The sequence below is a fragment of the Danio aesculapii genome, chromosome 5 (assembly GCF_903798145.1).
Source record: "Danio aesculapii chromosome 5, fDanAes4.1, whole genome shotgun sequence".
Taxonomy (NCBI): domain Eukaryota; kingdom Metazoa; phylum Chordata; class Actinopteri; order Cypriniformes; family Danionidae; genus Danio; species Danio aesculapii.
This window is the reverse complement of record NC_079439.1, coordinates 23457923-23472063: the sequence shown is the minus strand read 5'-3', so window position 1 is coordinate 23472063 and position 14141 is coordinate 23457923. Positions and strand designations below refer to the sequence as shown.

Below are 14141 nucleotides of genomic sequence, written 5' to 3'. Positions count from 1 at the left end.
AAGTCAGACTTGTTTCTTGAACATGACAATGAGTTTACTGTACTCAAATGGCCTCCACAGTCACCAGATGTCAATCCAATAGAGCACCTTTGGGATGTGATGGAATGGGAGATTCGCATCACGGATGTGCAGCCGACAAATCTGCAGCAACTGTGTGATGCTATAATATCAATATGGAGCAAAATCTCTGAGGAATATTTCCAGTATCTTGTTGAATCTGTACCATGAAGGATTAAGACAGTTCTGATGGCAAAACAAGGTACAACCAGAACGAGTAAGGTGTACCTTATTAAGTTTGCCAGTGAGTGTAAATGTGGGAATAGATGCAACGTAAATGTAAATATTCATTCTGTACTGTATGTTATTAAAAATACCAGCTTACAGTAAACACATGAAACTAAAATGACATGAATACTCAAACTAAATACACATTTTTCCACTGGATTAATGTTTTCCGCTGTATTTAATGATCATTGTGCTTTGGCATCTAGCCTGTCTCTCTCTCTCTTTTTGCTCTTAATCTGAATGACGCATGTTGCCAGCTTTCTTGTTATGTATGTGTGTGTTGCATTCCTGCCTATATAAGGCAGAGTGTGTCTTCAAGCTAGTCCCAAGCTCTGTGTGTGTGTGTGTGTGTGTGTGTGTGTGCGTGCGTGTGTGTGTGCGTGCGTGTGTGTGTGCGTGTGTGTGTGTATGTGTGTTTTGTGACATATCAAGATACAAATGTGTATAATGACATAGATATGACACAGCTATTACATGGAGAAGTTGACTTATGAGGACATTGCTGATATGCCCATTTATCAAAGGGCTTATAAATCATAAAGCAATAGTTTTCATTTTTTCTAGAAAATAAAACTGTCCAGGGTTTCCTGTAAGGGGTAGTGTTAGGTGTAGAGTATGGCAATAGAACCTACAGTTTGTATGGGGAGAGCGGGAACGAAAGTACCATTTTAAAAGATGTTTTAGACATATATTTTTGCTGTGGTTACTAACTGTGTGGTCTATCAATATGGGGTGGTATCTTGAAAAAATGTAGAACAACTTCAAAATAGTTTCACCTTAAACATAAATGGCGCATTGTTACTTTTGGCCCCGTCAGTGGGGACAAAAGTAACACAACAATATTTGCTAGATTTATTGGCTTAATCTTGTTTATTTTAAATATATCTGACTATGACCTTGTTAATGTTAACTGCAAACATGTTTTGTCTTTTATTATTTAAAAAAATATTAAGCTGCATTTTTCTATTAAATTTCAGCTCCATCAAATGTTTTAAAAGCAATCCAACAATGCAATATGTTCAAATTTTCTAAACTTTTTGAATATTTCTTATTATTATTGGCAATATGCATTAATATATTAAAACATATAAATCAAAACACTGAACACTCTAATATAGAAGTGAAAAATAAGGTTTGTCTATTAGCAGTCAGATATAAATAACAGTGTTTCTTTCATCCCCTCAGGAACTCTTTCCATTTAAACCAGATTTATTTTTTAAACTGAAAAACTCAGAGGTTGCAAACTTAAGAATGTGTTATTGCACTAAATAACCTGTAAGAAAAAAAACCTAGAATAATTTACTTTCTGACTTAAAAACCAAAATGCGGACCTAACCACATGGACACATTTCCGAAATCAGCTGATATTTGGCAGCTCCATCAAGGATTGCATGCAGAATGTGCTGTTATAGTTTGGTAGCAAATGTTGTCAAGGCTTCGAGAAAATCACTTAGTTCATTTCGTCCCATGTTACTGTCATCCCCGCTCTCCCTTTCACTATATAATCAATGGAAATCTATGAAATGGGTTTTTAAACAATGATATTGGTTATGGTCAAAACCATAAAATAACCCACAGACTACAAAGGAAAAAAAATATTAAATGGACAGCAACATTATGGGCTCCATTTTAATGATCTAAGCGCAAAGACTAAAGTGCAGGGCGCAAAAGCATTAAGGGCATTTACGAATCCACTTTTGCTATTTTAAGGATGGAAAATATGCTCTGCGTCGCGGCGCATTGTCTAACAGGGTTGTGCTTATTCTCTTAATGAGTTATGGGTCTGTTTTGAGAATAAACCAATCAGAGTCTCATTTCCCATTCCCTTTAAAAAGTCATTTACATGGCAGACTTTGTAAGTCCACAAAGTGGCACAAATGGATTTGGGGTTTAAACAACATGGCAGAAAATGGAATAATTAAGGTTCCGCTGGTCTAAAAATAGCAACACGTCGGGGCAAACCGGGGCAAACCGGGGCAAATATGTTTTGCTCTGGGTGTATGATAGGGCCTTTCTGTATGATAGGGTCTTTCTGAATACTCACTATGCCATACCTACATACTGTATAGTTTATGTTCTTCTGGAAGTAAAATAGGCTATTTGAAGAGTATCGTCCACACTGGAAAAAATTGTTCAAAGGTGATTCATTGGATTTACTAAATTTTTTTAAGGTGTGTGATTGTAAACAATTTATTTGAGCTGAATTTAAACAAAGAAGTTAAGTTGAACATTACAAAAAGTGCAGAAATCATTTTTTTCAGTGCACACAATAAAAGTCTATGGTTTCCAAATAGCCTGGCTTCCAGCAATCTTCTACTGAACATTGTTTTGTGTTGTCTTCTGTGTAACACAAAAGAAAACACGTAGAAGCATGTGGGTGGTTGGTTGGTGATCCCAGAGACTATTTTTTATTTTCTTGTTTTTTTTCCAGAACCGTAATGGTTTAGTTACCAACATTCTTCACAACATTTTCTTTTGTATAACACAGAAGAGAGATAAGCATACAGAACAAGCAAAGGATAAATATTAAGCCATGTAAGAAATCAAGCCACACAGTCACAGAAGAAACCAAGTCATAGAGTTTGATATGACATAAGGCTAAAAAAAAAACTACAATATGTGAGAGTGAGAAAAAGTAGACGGATAACTAAAGAGACACATCAGACAGTATTTTTCCTAGAATCGTATTGATCAGACAAGCACACAGATGCAACTAGACATCAAAAAATTATCCCTTTCTTTGAAATGTCAGCATTTACAGGCGAGACAGTGGTGTGTAGACTTCTTCCCACAGAGTCTGAAACGTTCTTTGACTCTCTGATTAAATGTTGTTATTGAATGAGCCCTGCATATAACTATAAAAGTGGCAACTGGAGTATTATTTGACCCTACAGACCTCGGATACACACATACAAACACATAGGGCAGCGGAAATTTCTGTTAATAAATATGCCATTTACTGTAGATTTAAATCAGCTACACACACACACACACACACACACACACACACACACACACACACACACACACATTAATTTATGTGAACAGACTAAAATGAGAATAAGAGCATGTGTGTATGCGTTAGGGGGCGTAAAATTAAAAAAGAAGAAATACAAAGAAAATAACTTTTATATTAAATTGCAAGGTGAAAAGTCTCGTGAGTTGTGATGTTAGGATGGAGCATGAGGGTTAAATTATCATTGAAGATTGGAGGCAGTATTGGATTTGAACTGCAAAGCAAGTGTTTTGCACACACCTGGCAACCCAGGCTGCCTCTGAGAGGCGCGTGTCACTCAGTTGGGCAGGCGGGTGTGACGTAACTGATTTTTTAACGGCTGCTGCGTCCAACAGTGGCTACAGCTGCAGCCATACACATTATGGTTCGTATCCACATTACCATACACATTATGGTTCATGCAATGGAACAACACTTAAATTGTTTTGCATTTTGTGATTTAAAAAAAAAATTCTAGTTTAATAAATATCTAATTTCCATTCATATATTAGCAAATATTTTGCTATTATTTAAAATTATAAATAAAAGACTATTTTTCATTCACATAGGCTGTTAGCTAAATATTTTGCAGTGTTTGCATGTCCTTTTCTGCATAGAATTCATTAAAATAGAAGTAAAATAACTAAATATTAAGTAAAATAAGAAAATAAGAAAAATAAATAAATAAATCAAAGGGGGACGAATAGTTCTGACTTTAACTATATATAAATATATATATATATATATAAATATATATATATATTTATATATATAGTTAAAGTCAGAACTATATATATATAATACATACACAGTTGAAGTCAGAATTAATAGCCCCCCTTTGATTTTTTTTTCTTTTTTAATTGATTCCCAAACGATGTTTAACAGAGCAAGGAAATTTTCACAGCATGTCTGATAATATTTTTTCTTCTGGAGAAAGTATTGTTTTATTTTGGCTAGAATAGAAGCAGTTTTTAAATTTATTTTAAGGTCAAAACTATTAGCCCTTTTAAGCTAATTTTTTTTCTGCAGAGCAAACCATCATTACACAATAACTTGCCTAATTACCCTAACCTGCCTAGTTAACCTAATTAACCTACCTAAGCCTTTAAATGTCACTTTAAGCTGTATAGAAGTGTCTTGAAAAATATCTAGTCAAATATTATTTACTGTCATCATGGCAAAGATAAAATAAATCAGTTATTAGAAATGAGTTATTAAAACTATTATGTGTAGAAATGTGCTGACAAAATCTCTCCGTTAAACAGAAATTGGGGGGGGGGGGTAAATAAACATGAGTGCTAATAATTCAGGTGGGCTACTAATTATGACTTTAACTGTACATATATATATATATATATATATATATATATATACATATATATATATATACATATATATACACACACACACACACACACACACACACATACATGCACATTTTTACATTGTACCTTCATTTCAAATTCTGTCTGAATGTAGTTACATCTGTAATTCCTTTCTACATGTAATTTCATTCCTATTTACATTGTTGAGCCATCCCTTAAACCTACCTTAATGCATTATGAACACAATAAGCGCATTGGACATATTGTTGATGCACTGTTAATGCATAGCAGTTAAGGCCATTTAATATAAAGTGAGACCAAAATATCCACTGCAGAAAGAAAATAACTAAATACTCCTGAAATGATGCCTGTGTGTGTGTTTCTGTATGTTTTGTGCATGTACCTTTGTTTGGTTTTGCTGAAAGCTTTAATAACGGCCGTTTTTCTTCTTGGAATTGTAGATTTCATCTTCTACAAATAAAACAAACACATTTGCACACAAATTACATTTACACATAATAAAACAACTGAAAATTACCAAGCACACACATCAGAAGAAACAAAGTAATAAATGGCAGATGAAAAATAACATTTATGCTGTAGCTATAGCAACCACCAGTCCAGAGGAAAACTATTCATATCTTTCAGATAATCTTCCTTCTCATGACATCTGGTGTGAAAGCCTCCCTGACCTTTCCATCACTTCATGGAGGAGGAGGTGGCAGAGCATGTCATTCAACATTTTTATTTATTTGTTAGTTTGTTCATTATTTACAAAACCCTTAGTTTGGTCATCACAGGTATGGTAATTTTGTGGCTTGAGTCCATCCTTATTGGAAGATCTCAAGGTTTTATAGAGAGGAAGAATGTCTGAGTCACAATCTAATCTAATGAATCCAACGTTTCCCAAACCTGTTCCTGGAGCCACACAAACACCTTTTCAAACCTTGATCCTAATCAAAGACAGTCTGATTCTATTAATCAGCTTGGCAAGACCTAAAATGATTGGGAGAGATAAGGAAGATATCCAAAAAAAAAAACCCACCGCTGATAGTGTGCATATACAAACAGGGCTGGAAAATACGGTGCTAATCACAGGGGTTCAGCAAGATTCTGTGCTTGTATCCCTTCATTTTTCATTCACACAACCTCACTGGGCAAGATCATAAAGGCACACTGTTTCTCTTACCATTGCTATAAAAATGATATAAATCTTTCATTTAGACAGTACCTGATGAACACACTCTCTCAGGTCACATATCTGCCTCTGCTGAGTCTGTATCCTACATTGTATACTAGTAAGCACACTTATGTCATCACAACATAAAAATCTGAAAAGCATTTCAGTCCTGTTGTGGCCAGACACAATCTGCAGACACACTCCTAAAGAACAGGTGCTCTTAAAAATGGCAAAAATGTGAGAAAGATGGCCGGACTATGTGTACATGTGTCATTTTAGTCTTAGTTTGTATTTCCGTCCATCTCTGCTTTAATTAAGAATCATCATATGCAGCTCAGTTTGTAAAGACAGAGCTCCTTGTAATCCCTGCAAACCCATTATTCGACCATATTCGAGTGTGAAAGAGAGAACAGGTTATCCCCTCCCCCTCTTACAATCCCTGCCGGATCTGACACTCAAACCCCCAACCTTCAGGCAGAGGCGAATATATCCGAGGGCCCCCAAATAAATACCTAGAAGTAGGGCTGTCCAATCAATTGAAATCGAATTGCAATCACAATTTGAAACTTTGCGATTACTTAATCGCAAGAGGCTGTAATATAAAATATATTTGTATTAGTTAATTTCCCCCACCCAAAGCAAATGCGTGACTGCCGTCTGTGTGTGATAGTCTTACTAGCCAATTGAGTACACTTTCATTCTCACTAATCAGATTTGCGCAACCGAACTATGCAGAACACCCACAATAAAAACAAAAACAAAAAAACAGGAAGCTCGGACAGTTGCGATAATGGTGTCTGCTGCTTCAGAAGAATTAATAGACAAATTAATATCAAAGAAAAACAGGACATCTGTTATGCCGGATTGTTTTGGTTTCAAAGTCGCTGACACAAACAAAAACAAGTCATTTTTAAGAGCTGTCGCAGAATTGTTGCCACGGCTTACAGATTATTGACCTGAAGCTTGACTACCAAATTAAATCGTAAATTAAATCGCAATCGCAATACCTGTCAGAGAAATCGCAATTAGATATTTCCCCAAATTGCACAGCCCTACTTAGAAGTATAAATTATACCTATAAATTATATATAATATGGCTGGAATTGCCCCCAAATACACCCCTGCCATCACATTACAAGTCTGTGCTTCGAACCATTAGGCATTATTGTGAATGGAAGGAGCAGTGTACTCCTCTTACCAAAACTGTAAGAAACCTGGGGCAAATGTTAGACAAGCATTTCAACAACAGCACTGCTGTGAAGGTTAGTGCACTCTAACATTATAAAAACCCACTCCTTCCTAACAGAATATACAGCACAGATACTCATCTGAGCACTTATAATCACTAGACTGGATTACTGCAGTGCTCTTCTGTCTGGCCATCCATCCAGAACAATTAAGCTTTTGCAGAACATAGCAGCAAGTATATATATACATACATACGTACATACATACATACATACACGCATATATACATACACGCATATATACATACACGCATATATACATACACACATATATACATACACACATATATGTATGCATATACACACACATGCATACACATACACACATACATACATACATACACGCATATATACATACACACATATATACATACACACATACATGTATGCATATACACACACATGCATACACATACATACATACATATATATATATATATATATATATAAAACATAATATATATATATATATATATATATATATATATACACACACACACACACACACACACACACACACACACACACACACACATACATACATACATACATACATACATACATACATACATACATACATAGAGTTGAAGTCAGAACTATTAGCCCCCCTTTGCATTTTAAATATTTCCCAAATGATGCTTAACAGAGCAAGGAAATTTTCACAGTATGTCTAATAATATTTTTTTCTTCTGGAGAAAGTCTCATTTGTTTTATTTTGGCTAGGATAAAAGCAGTTTTAAATTTTTTAAAAGCCACTTTAAGGTTAAAATTATTAGCCCCTTTAAGCTATATTTTTTTCGATAGTCTACAGAACAAACCATCGTTATAAAATAACTTGCGTCTTGAAGTGTCTTCAAACATATCTAGTAAAATATTAATTACCATCATCATGGCAAAGTTAAAATAAATCAGTTATTATTTATTAATTAAACTATTATGTTTAGAAATGTGTTTTAGAAAATCTTCTGTCCGTTAAACAGAAACTGGGGGAAAAAAATAAACAGGGGGGCTAATAATTCTGACTTCAACTCAGAAGTCAGTGTGTACAGTGTGTGTGTGTGTGTGTGTGTGTGTGTGTGTGTGTGTGTGTGTGTGTGTGTGTATGTATATATACATTCTGCAGCAATAATTCCTCACTACCCATGTCAGACAATCCTAAAGGATCCCAATATGCATCCTACAGTTTATAGGATTCTAAACAGAATTTCAATAAAAATTTGGAATTGTTTTCTATTATGTTGGGCCTCTTATAGATGATTTTAATGGAATAAATATTGGAATTCAATACACATTTTGGGAATCCTACATGTGCACTTTACCACAGTTTATTAAAAAAAAACATTTCATTGTGTTTCACATTTTGCTTTACCATTACCATTTGCTACCATTATCTTAGTTGCAGATAAGATTTATGTCTTTTAATTCCAATGTAGATTAGTCTATCATTCTGGATGACACAATTCATCCCTATCCAGAATAACTTAAATAAATTATTTCATGATTTTGAAGAAATCCATAAGGAGCTCGAACTAAACATTAAATTATTTCATAATGTCCAATAATAATAAAAAAGATTTCCCAAAGCTTCAAGTGTCAAGTCTGTATCAGACATATCCCAGTAACATACTGTACATACTGCATCACCAAGACATCTGTTAAATATCTGAAATGCACTGAATTCTAATGACGACAGGGAACAGTTTGGAGACATACTGCAGATGAACAGATGCTCTTTAAAAAAGAATAACAAAACATGAAATGGATATGCATAGAAAGCAGAGACCTTGTGGCAGAGAAAAACTGGGAGAAAAGTATTGTGTGTGTGTTATTCTGCATTCCTCACCCATAAGAAAATCAATCACTGAGTTTAGATCACAGAATCGTTTCTTTATGAAGCCTATGAATTGAGAAGCTTTATCCAAGTCTTCTTAAGTGTCATAAAGATTCTGTACAGTCAACAGATTTAATAGCAATGGTTTAATAGTTTAATTTTAGATTTAAAAGTGGTGACCCATGAGCAATTCCATGCAAACGTTAACCTTGCCATGAAAAAAAAAATGTTTTCACCAAAAAAGTTAAACCCTTTCTAAGTTTTTTTGAGTAGCCTTGTATTTTACAGTATTATAAAAATACTCACAAAATGTTTCTTAATGTTCTCAAACAATTATTAGTACCAATTTCACATCCGTCACATCCATAACGGAGAGGAGTCGCATCCATAACCAAGCTTTTCCTCATAAATGTAAAAATGTTCAATAAAATAAAATCAGTCATTTTTGTTCTATAGAAAGCAACTCTTCTCCTTTTGATTAGCATTATTTCTTTTAGGTTGTGTAGTTTAATTCTCAGAATTTCTACAAAGTATGATGTACACTGTAAACTTTTTGGTCACATTCATAACGCATGTTTATTTCCCACATTTAAAATATAAAAAATGTTTACAGATTGATATTTTTCTGCTCCCGTAACTCTGTAGTGAGTTGTTTTGGAAAATATAAACCGATGTTTCAATATACAGTTAACATATACTTTTTATGTGAACTAGTTTTAAGATCTTACTGCAAATGTCACATCCATAACACTGGAATTGCTCCCATATATGCACTGCAAAGTTCAATAATGGTTGATTGACTCTAAAACCAGTAAAGTTTATTCAGCATCAAGCAGGTATTTTCTTCTGTTTATGTCTAAGTTCATAATCATAAAGTGTCTTTTAGTGGAGGGTCAGAAATCTCTGATTTCATTAAAAAACATCTTACACTGTGTATGAACAAAAGAACTTGTATGGGTTTGGAATGACATAGGATAAGCAAGTGAATACAGTTTCTATTTTGAAGTGAACTTTAACATTAGTACCTCTTTTAGCTTTAACAAAAAAGTAGTAGTATTTACTGTTAGACCGTCTAAGTTCTATTGACCGTATTTTTCAATGCGGAAGTGCGCTTGTTTCTGCGAATGTTTTAGAATTTCCAATTCAGTCACCTATCGGAGAAATTACTAGGAACAATTAACATCAGAAAATGGTCAAACTACTTGCTCTACAATCAAGTGTTTGCATGACTATACAGATGAAGCAAAATAATATAATAACAAAATATAAGTTTGCAACATCAAGCAGCATAACAGGCCATTTTTAACCTCCAATGAATGGAAGTGAATGAGACTGGAAATCTCAAGCTAAAAAGATTTGAATGGCTGCGCCCGCTCATACATGAAGAATAAGGTGAATATATCCTTTCCAACTTTCAACTTTTGAAAGCACAAAAAAAAAGAGTTCCAAAATGTTGTTTCTCATCACTTTAGGACACATGCAAGATATTGAATTCCTCTAATATGATTTCACTAAAGTGTAATGATGCTGTTTGAAGATAAAACAGCATCTTCAAAGTTAGGATGTTCAAAGTACAGTCATGCAAAGGGAAATATTTTCTTTTATAGAATTGGCTTTTTAAAGTGGAAGTAAAGCAGCCACTTCAATGAAAATATATTAAAAAAACTCTATTAATGAAACCATTTTGAAGAAAAACGCATGTTTTACTATAGTCTTTGGAGCTAGGGTGCTGCCATCTTAGATTATAGCTGTGTTTGACGTCACGAGGTTGGTTCCGTTCCCTCAGCTGAACAGACACAGGACTGAACACGAAGACTGAAAAGCCTAATTTAACCCAATGTGTGAAGTTGTGAATGTGCATCGCAGAGCTGGTGCAAATACAAGCACCAAAGTTATGTCTAATATATACAAAAATATTGATACATTTGCTATTTTTCTCTTTTTAAATACCTTTCGTTTAATGCACTTAGGTTCACTCTCTCACGTTGAATTTACGTTCAGACTAATGCAACTAAAATCATACATGACTTCACGCTTTACGAAGTCACGTCTTTGTGGATTATGTCAAAACATGTTCTCTTATCATCGGTCAACTCGATCTCTCAACATGTATGAAGGACGTAAAAACCTGCCATGTGAAAAACCGCACCAATCTTAATTTGGTTTGAACATGAACAGAGGTGAGCAGATGTAAGTAAGTAAGTAAAGGTTTATTTATATAGCACCTTTCCCAGACATTGAGTCACAAAGTGCTTTACAATAAGAGAAAACAAGTAAAAGAACACTTAACATTCAAAGAAAACATGTTAAAACATATTAAAACAACTTAAAAATCCAAATACAGAAACACTAATACCAAAAAGATTTGTCTTTAACTGTTTTTTAAAAAGTTCTTAGTGCTATAGGGAGAGTGTTCCAGAGCCATGGGGCCACAACACAGAAGGCACAGTCACCTTTAGTCTTAAGACGAGTTCTGGGAATGGCTAAAAGGTCTTTGCCAGAAGACCTCAGAGACCAGCTACATGAGTGACTGCATAAAAGATCTTGAATATACAGTGGTGCTTGACCATGCAGAGCTCTATACAGTATGTAATGACCAGAATCTTAAAATTTACTTTAAAACTAATAGGAAGCAAGTGAAGTGCCTTAAGCACAGGAGTAATGTGTGACCTCCTACTGGTGTTAGTTAAAAGCCTCGCCGCTGCATTCTGCACAACTTGTAATCAATCCGAAGAAGATTTGTTCAGACAAGTGAACAGAACATTACAATAATCCAATCATGAAGAGATGAAGGCATGGACAAGCCATCTCTCCATCTCTTCCTTTGACACAATATATCTGAATTTTGCTATGTTTCTCAGATGAAAAAAGCATGTACGAACAACAGACTTAACATGGCTATAAAAACACAGAGCTCGATCAAAGATGACACCAAGATTCCTAATATCACTGCAATTTGAAGATGACAAACCCCCCAAAACTTGCCTTATAATTGGGGTGATGCTATCTGGAGCAAAAATCAACATTTCAGTTTTATTAGGGTTCAGTTGCAGAAAATTGTTTGCCATCCATTTGTTAATGGAGACTAGAAAATCCTAGAAGAGAGACAGTTTGCCTAGCCTGTCAGGGCTCAAGGAAAAATATAACTGTACATCATCTGCATAGCAATGGTAAGATATAACTTTAAAACTACGAATAATCTTGCTGAGAGGGAGCATGTATAAATTAAAAAGAAGAGGGCCTAGGACAGAACCAGAAAAACTCCTGTCAGTAAGATAGGAGGTTAACCAACCCAGCGCTGATCCAATAGTAGTGAAAAGTGAAAGTACCAGCCCCCATTATGTGAGTATCGGACCTGGTTGAAACCATGGTTGAAACCCAGACAGGCAGTCAGCATAATACAGAGAGTGGACCAAACCACATCAAACAATCGGTAAATAAAAGGGAAAAAGATAAATAGTATAAATGTATTTTTATATATTAGACACACATCTGAAGCTTGAATTGGCACCAGCGACACAACTTCACACATTGAGTTAAATTAGGCTTTTCAGTCTCCGTGTTCAGTCTATTACTTCCACTGTATCTGTTCAGCTGAGAGAACAGAACCAACCCCGTGACGTCAGACACAGCAATAATCCAAGATGGCGGAGCCCTGGCTTCAAAAACTATAGTAAAACATGTCGTTTTCTGCTAAATGAAACCATTAATCAAGTTTGTTTAACATATGTTTATTAAAGTGGAAATCAATTTACTAAATAAGGGTACATTATTGTCACTGAGTGCTTCACTTCCACTTTAAGGCCTAGAACAAATGGCTGGTACAGACTACAATGGCTGTCTAACTAGGTTTGTGACATCACAAACAATAATATTTAAATAAAGGAATTTAGACATGGAATTTCTGGATAATGTGCACTAGATGGTTAGTCAAACAGAACACAGTGAGCCAGCTGACCAATTAGAGCCCACAGCATATTTCAGAGGAAGGGGGCTTCAAAGAACCTGGACGTCAACAGACGACAGTAACAGCGTTGAATAAAAGTAAAATATGTGAAAGAAATAAAAACAAAGTATAAACACATGAATGTGCACCACATAAACAAATAGCTGACTGACCACTTCTTTAAAACAAGATGATCAACCGGATCAAACTCCAGCATAATCAACCAATCCATTTTTCCTTCTAGAAATAGGTGTTTTGTCAGATAATTGTAGATTTAATAAACAACAATTTATTAATTCCCAATATGTGCTTTCATAGCATCTCAGGAAATTCAGATTTATGCCAAAAAGTGTTTCAAGAAATCTTTCCACCATTTTCAATGTAAATTGAAATAATCTTCCTGAACTGCAGACGAGTATTCTCTCAAATCACTCTAAGTAAATCTTTAACACTGACATATGCAATTTCCTCCAGAAACCAGAGGTTATTTTAACTAACAGGCTTGAAAATATTAGCAGATAATATTAAAAGCATGCACTACCACTTAACGCATTTAGTGGTTTAAGTAAAAGTCATCTACATTTTACTTCCACTCAGATTTGAGGTTAATTCCAGAAGACCTCATGTTCATTCAGCTGTTAAGCACACACATCCATGTTCAAACACCAATTCACTGCTGTAAATTCACCTTTTCCTCTGCAGGCCTGGTTCCCACTCCACCTCTGGTAGTTTGAAGGTCAGCGCTGTTCGAGACCCTCTGATGTGGACTCATTTTTATCCATCTCCTTCAATTATCCTCGCCAACGCTGCTCTTAATCTTCCCAATCACAGAAAACAGAGCACATGCATCAGTTCCCACAAAAGAAAAGAACATTGGATTGTATTTTGAAAGTATTTTACTCTCTTTCTCCAATCATAAAAGGATTTGACTTTATCACCCAGATGAGAACTTGTCTATAACTTGGTGTGAAGAACCTTAGCCACACGACCCATCTCCCGCCCCCCACAAGTTTTTCTTTTCCCTTTGATTTTCATTACTGTCCTCTTCCTTTTGCCCTCCCTCCTTGGCAAGGTCTTTCTCATTTCTATCCCTGTTTTTCCTTCTCTCTCTCTCTCTGCCTCACACACATTCTTTCAGTCTCACTCTCTCTCTAAATAAGGATATGTAGGTCCAGTGTTCCACATTCGCTGAAGGCCCCCCGCTGGATGCTATCGTCACTACAGAAATTATAAGTGCTGCTTTGCAATCAACAGCAATTCAGTATTTTAAAAGCAACTTTGAAATAGCTTGTGGAGACTGTGTTAACGTTCCAGCTTCACAATGAACATTCA

The 14141-nt window shown here is 35.1% G+C and overlaps 1 protein-coding gene across 1 annotated transcript in view; it reads right to left on the bottom strand.

Annotated features, from left to right (window-relative positions):
• Window positions 1–13758, bottom strand: part of arhgap20b (Rho GTPase activating protein 20b) — a 76188-nt gene extending 62430 nt beyond the window's left edge. The window contains exons 1-2 of the mRNA XM_056457615.1: window positions 13498–13758; window positions 5009–5076 (exon numbers count right to left, since the gene is read on the bottom strand). Of these exons, the coding sequence (XP_056313590.1) occupies window positions 5009–5076; window positions 13498–13581 (152 nt within the window). The 5' untranslated portion in view covers window positions 13582–13758. The remainder of the gene's footprint in view (window positions 1–5008; window positions 5077–13497) is intronic.
• Between the last annotated feature and the right edge of the window lie 383 nt (window positions 13759–14141).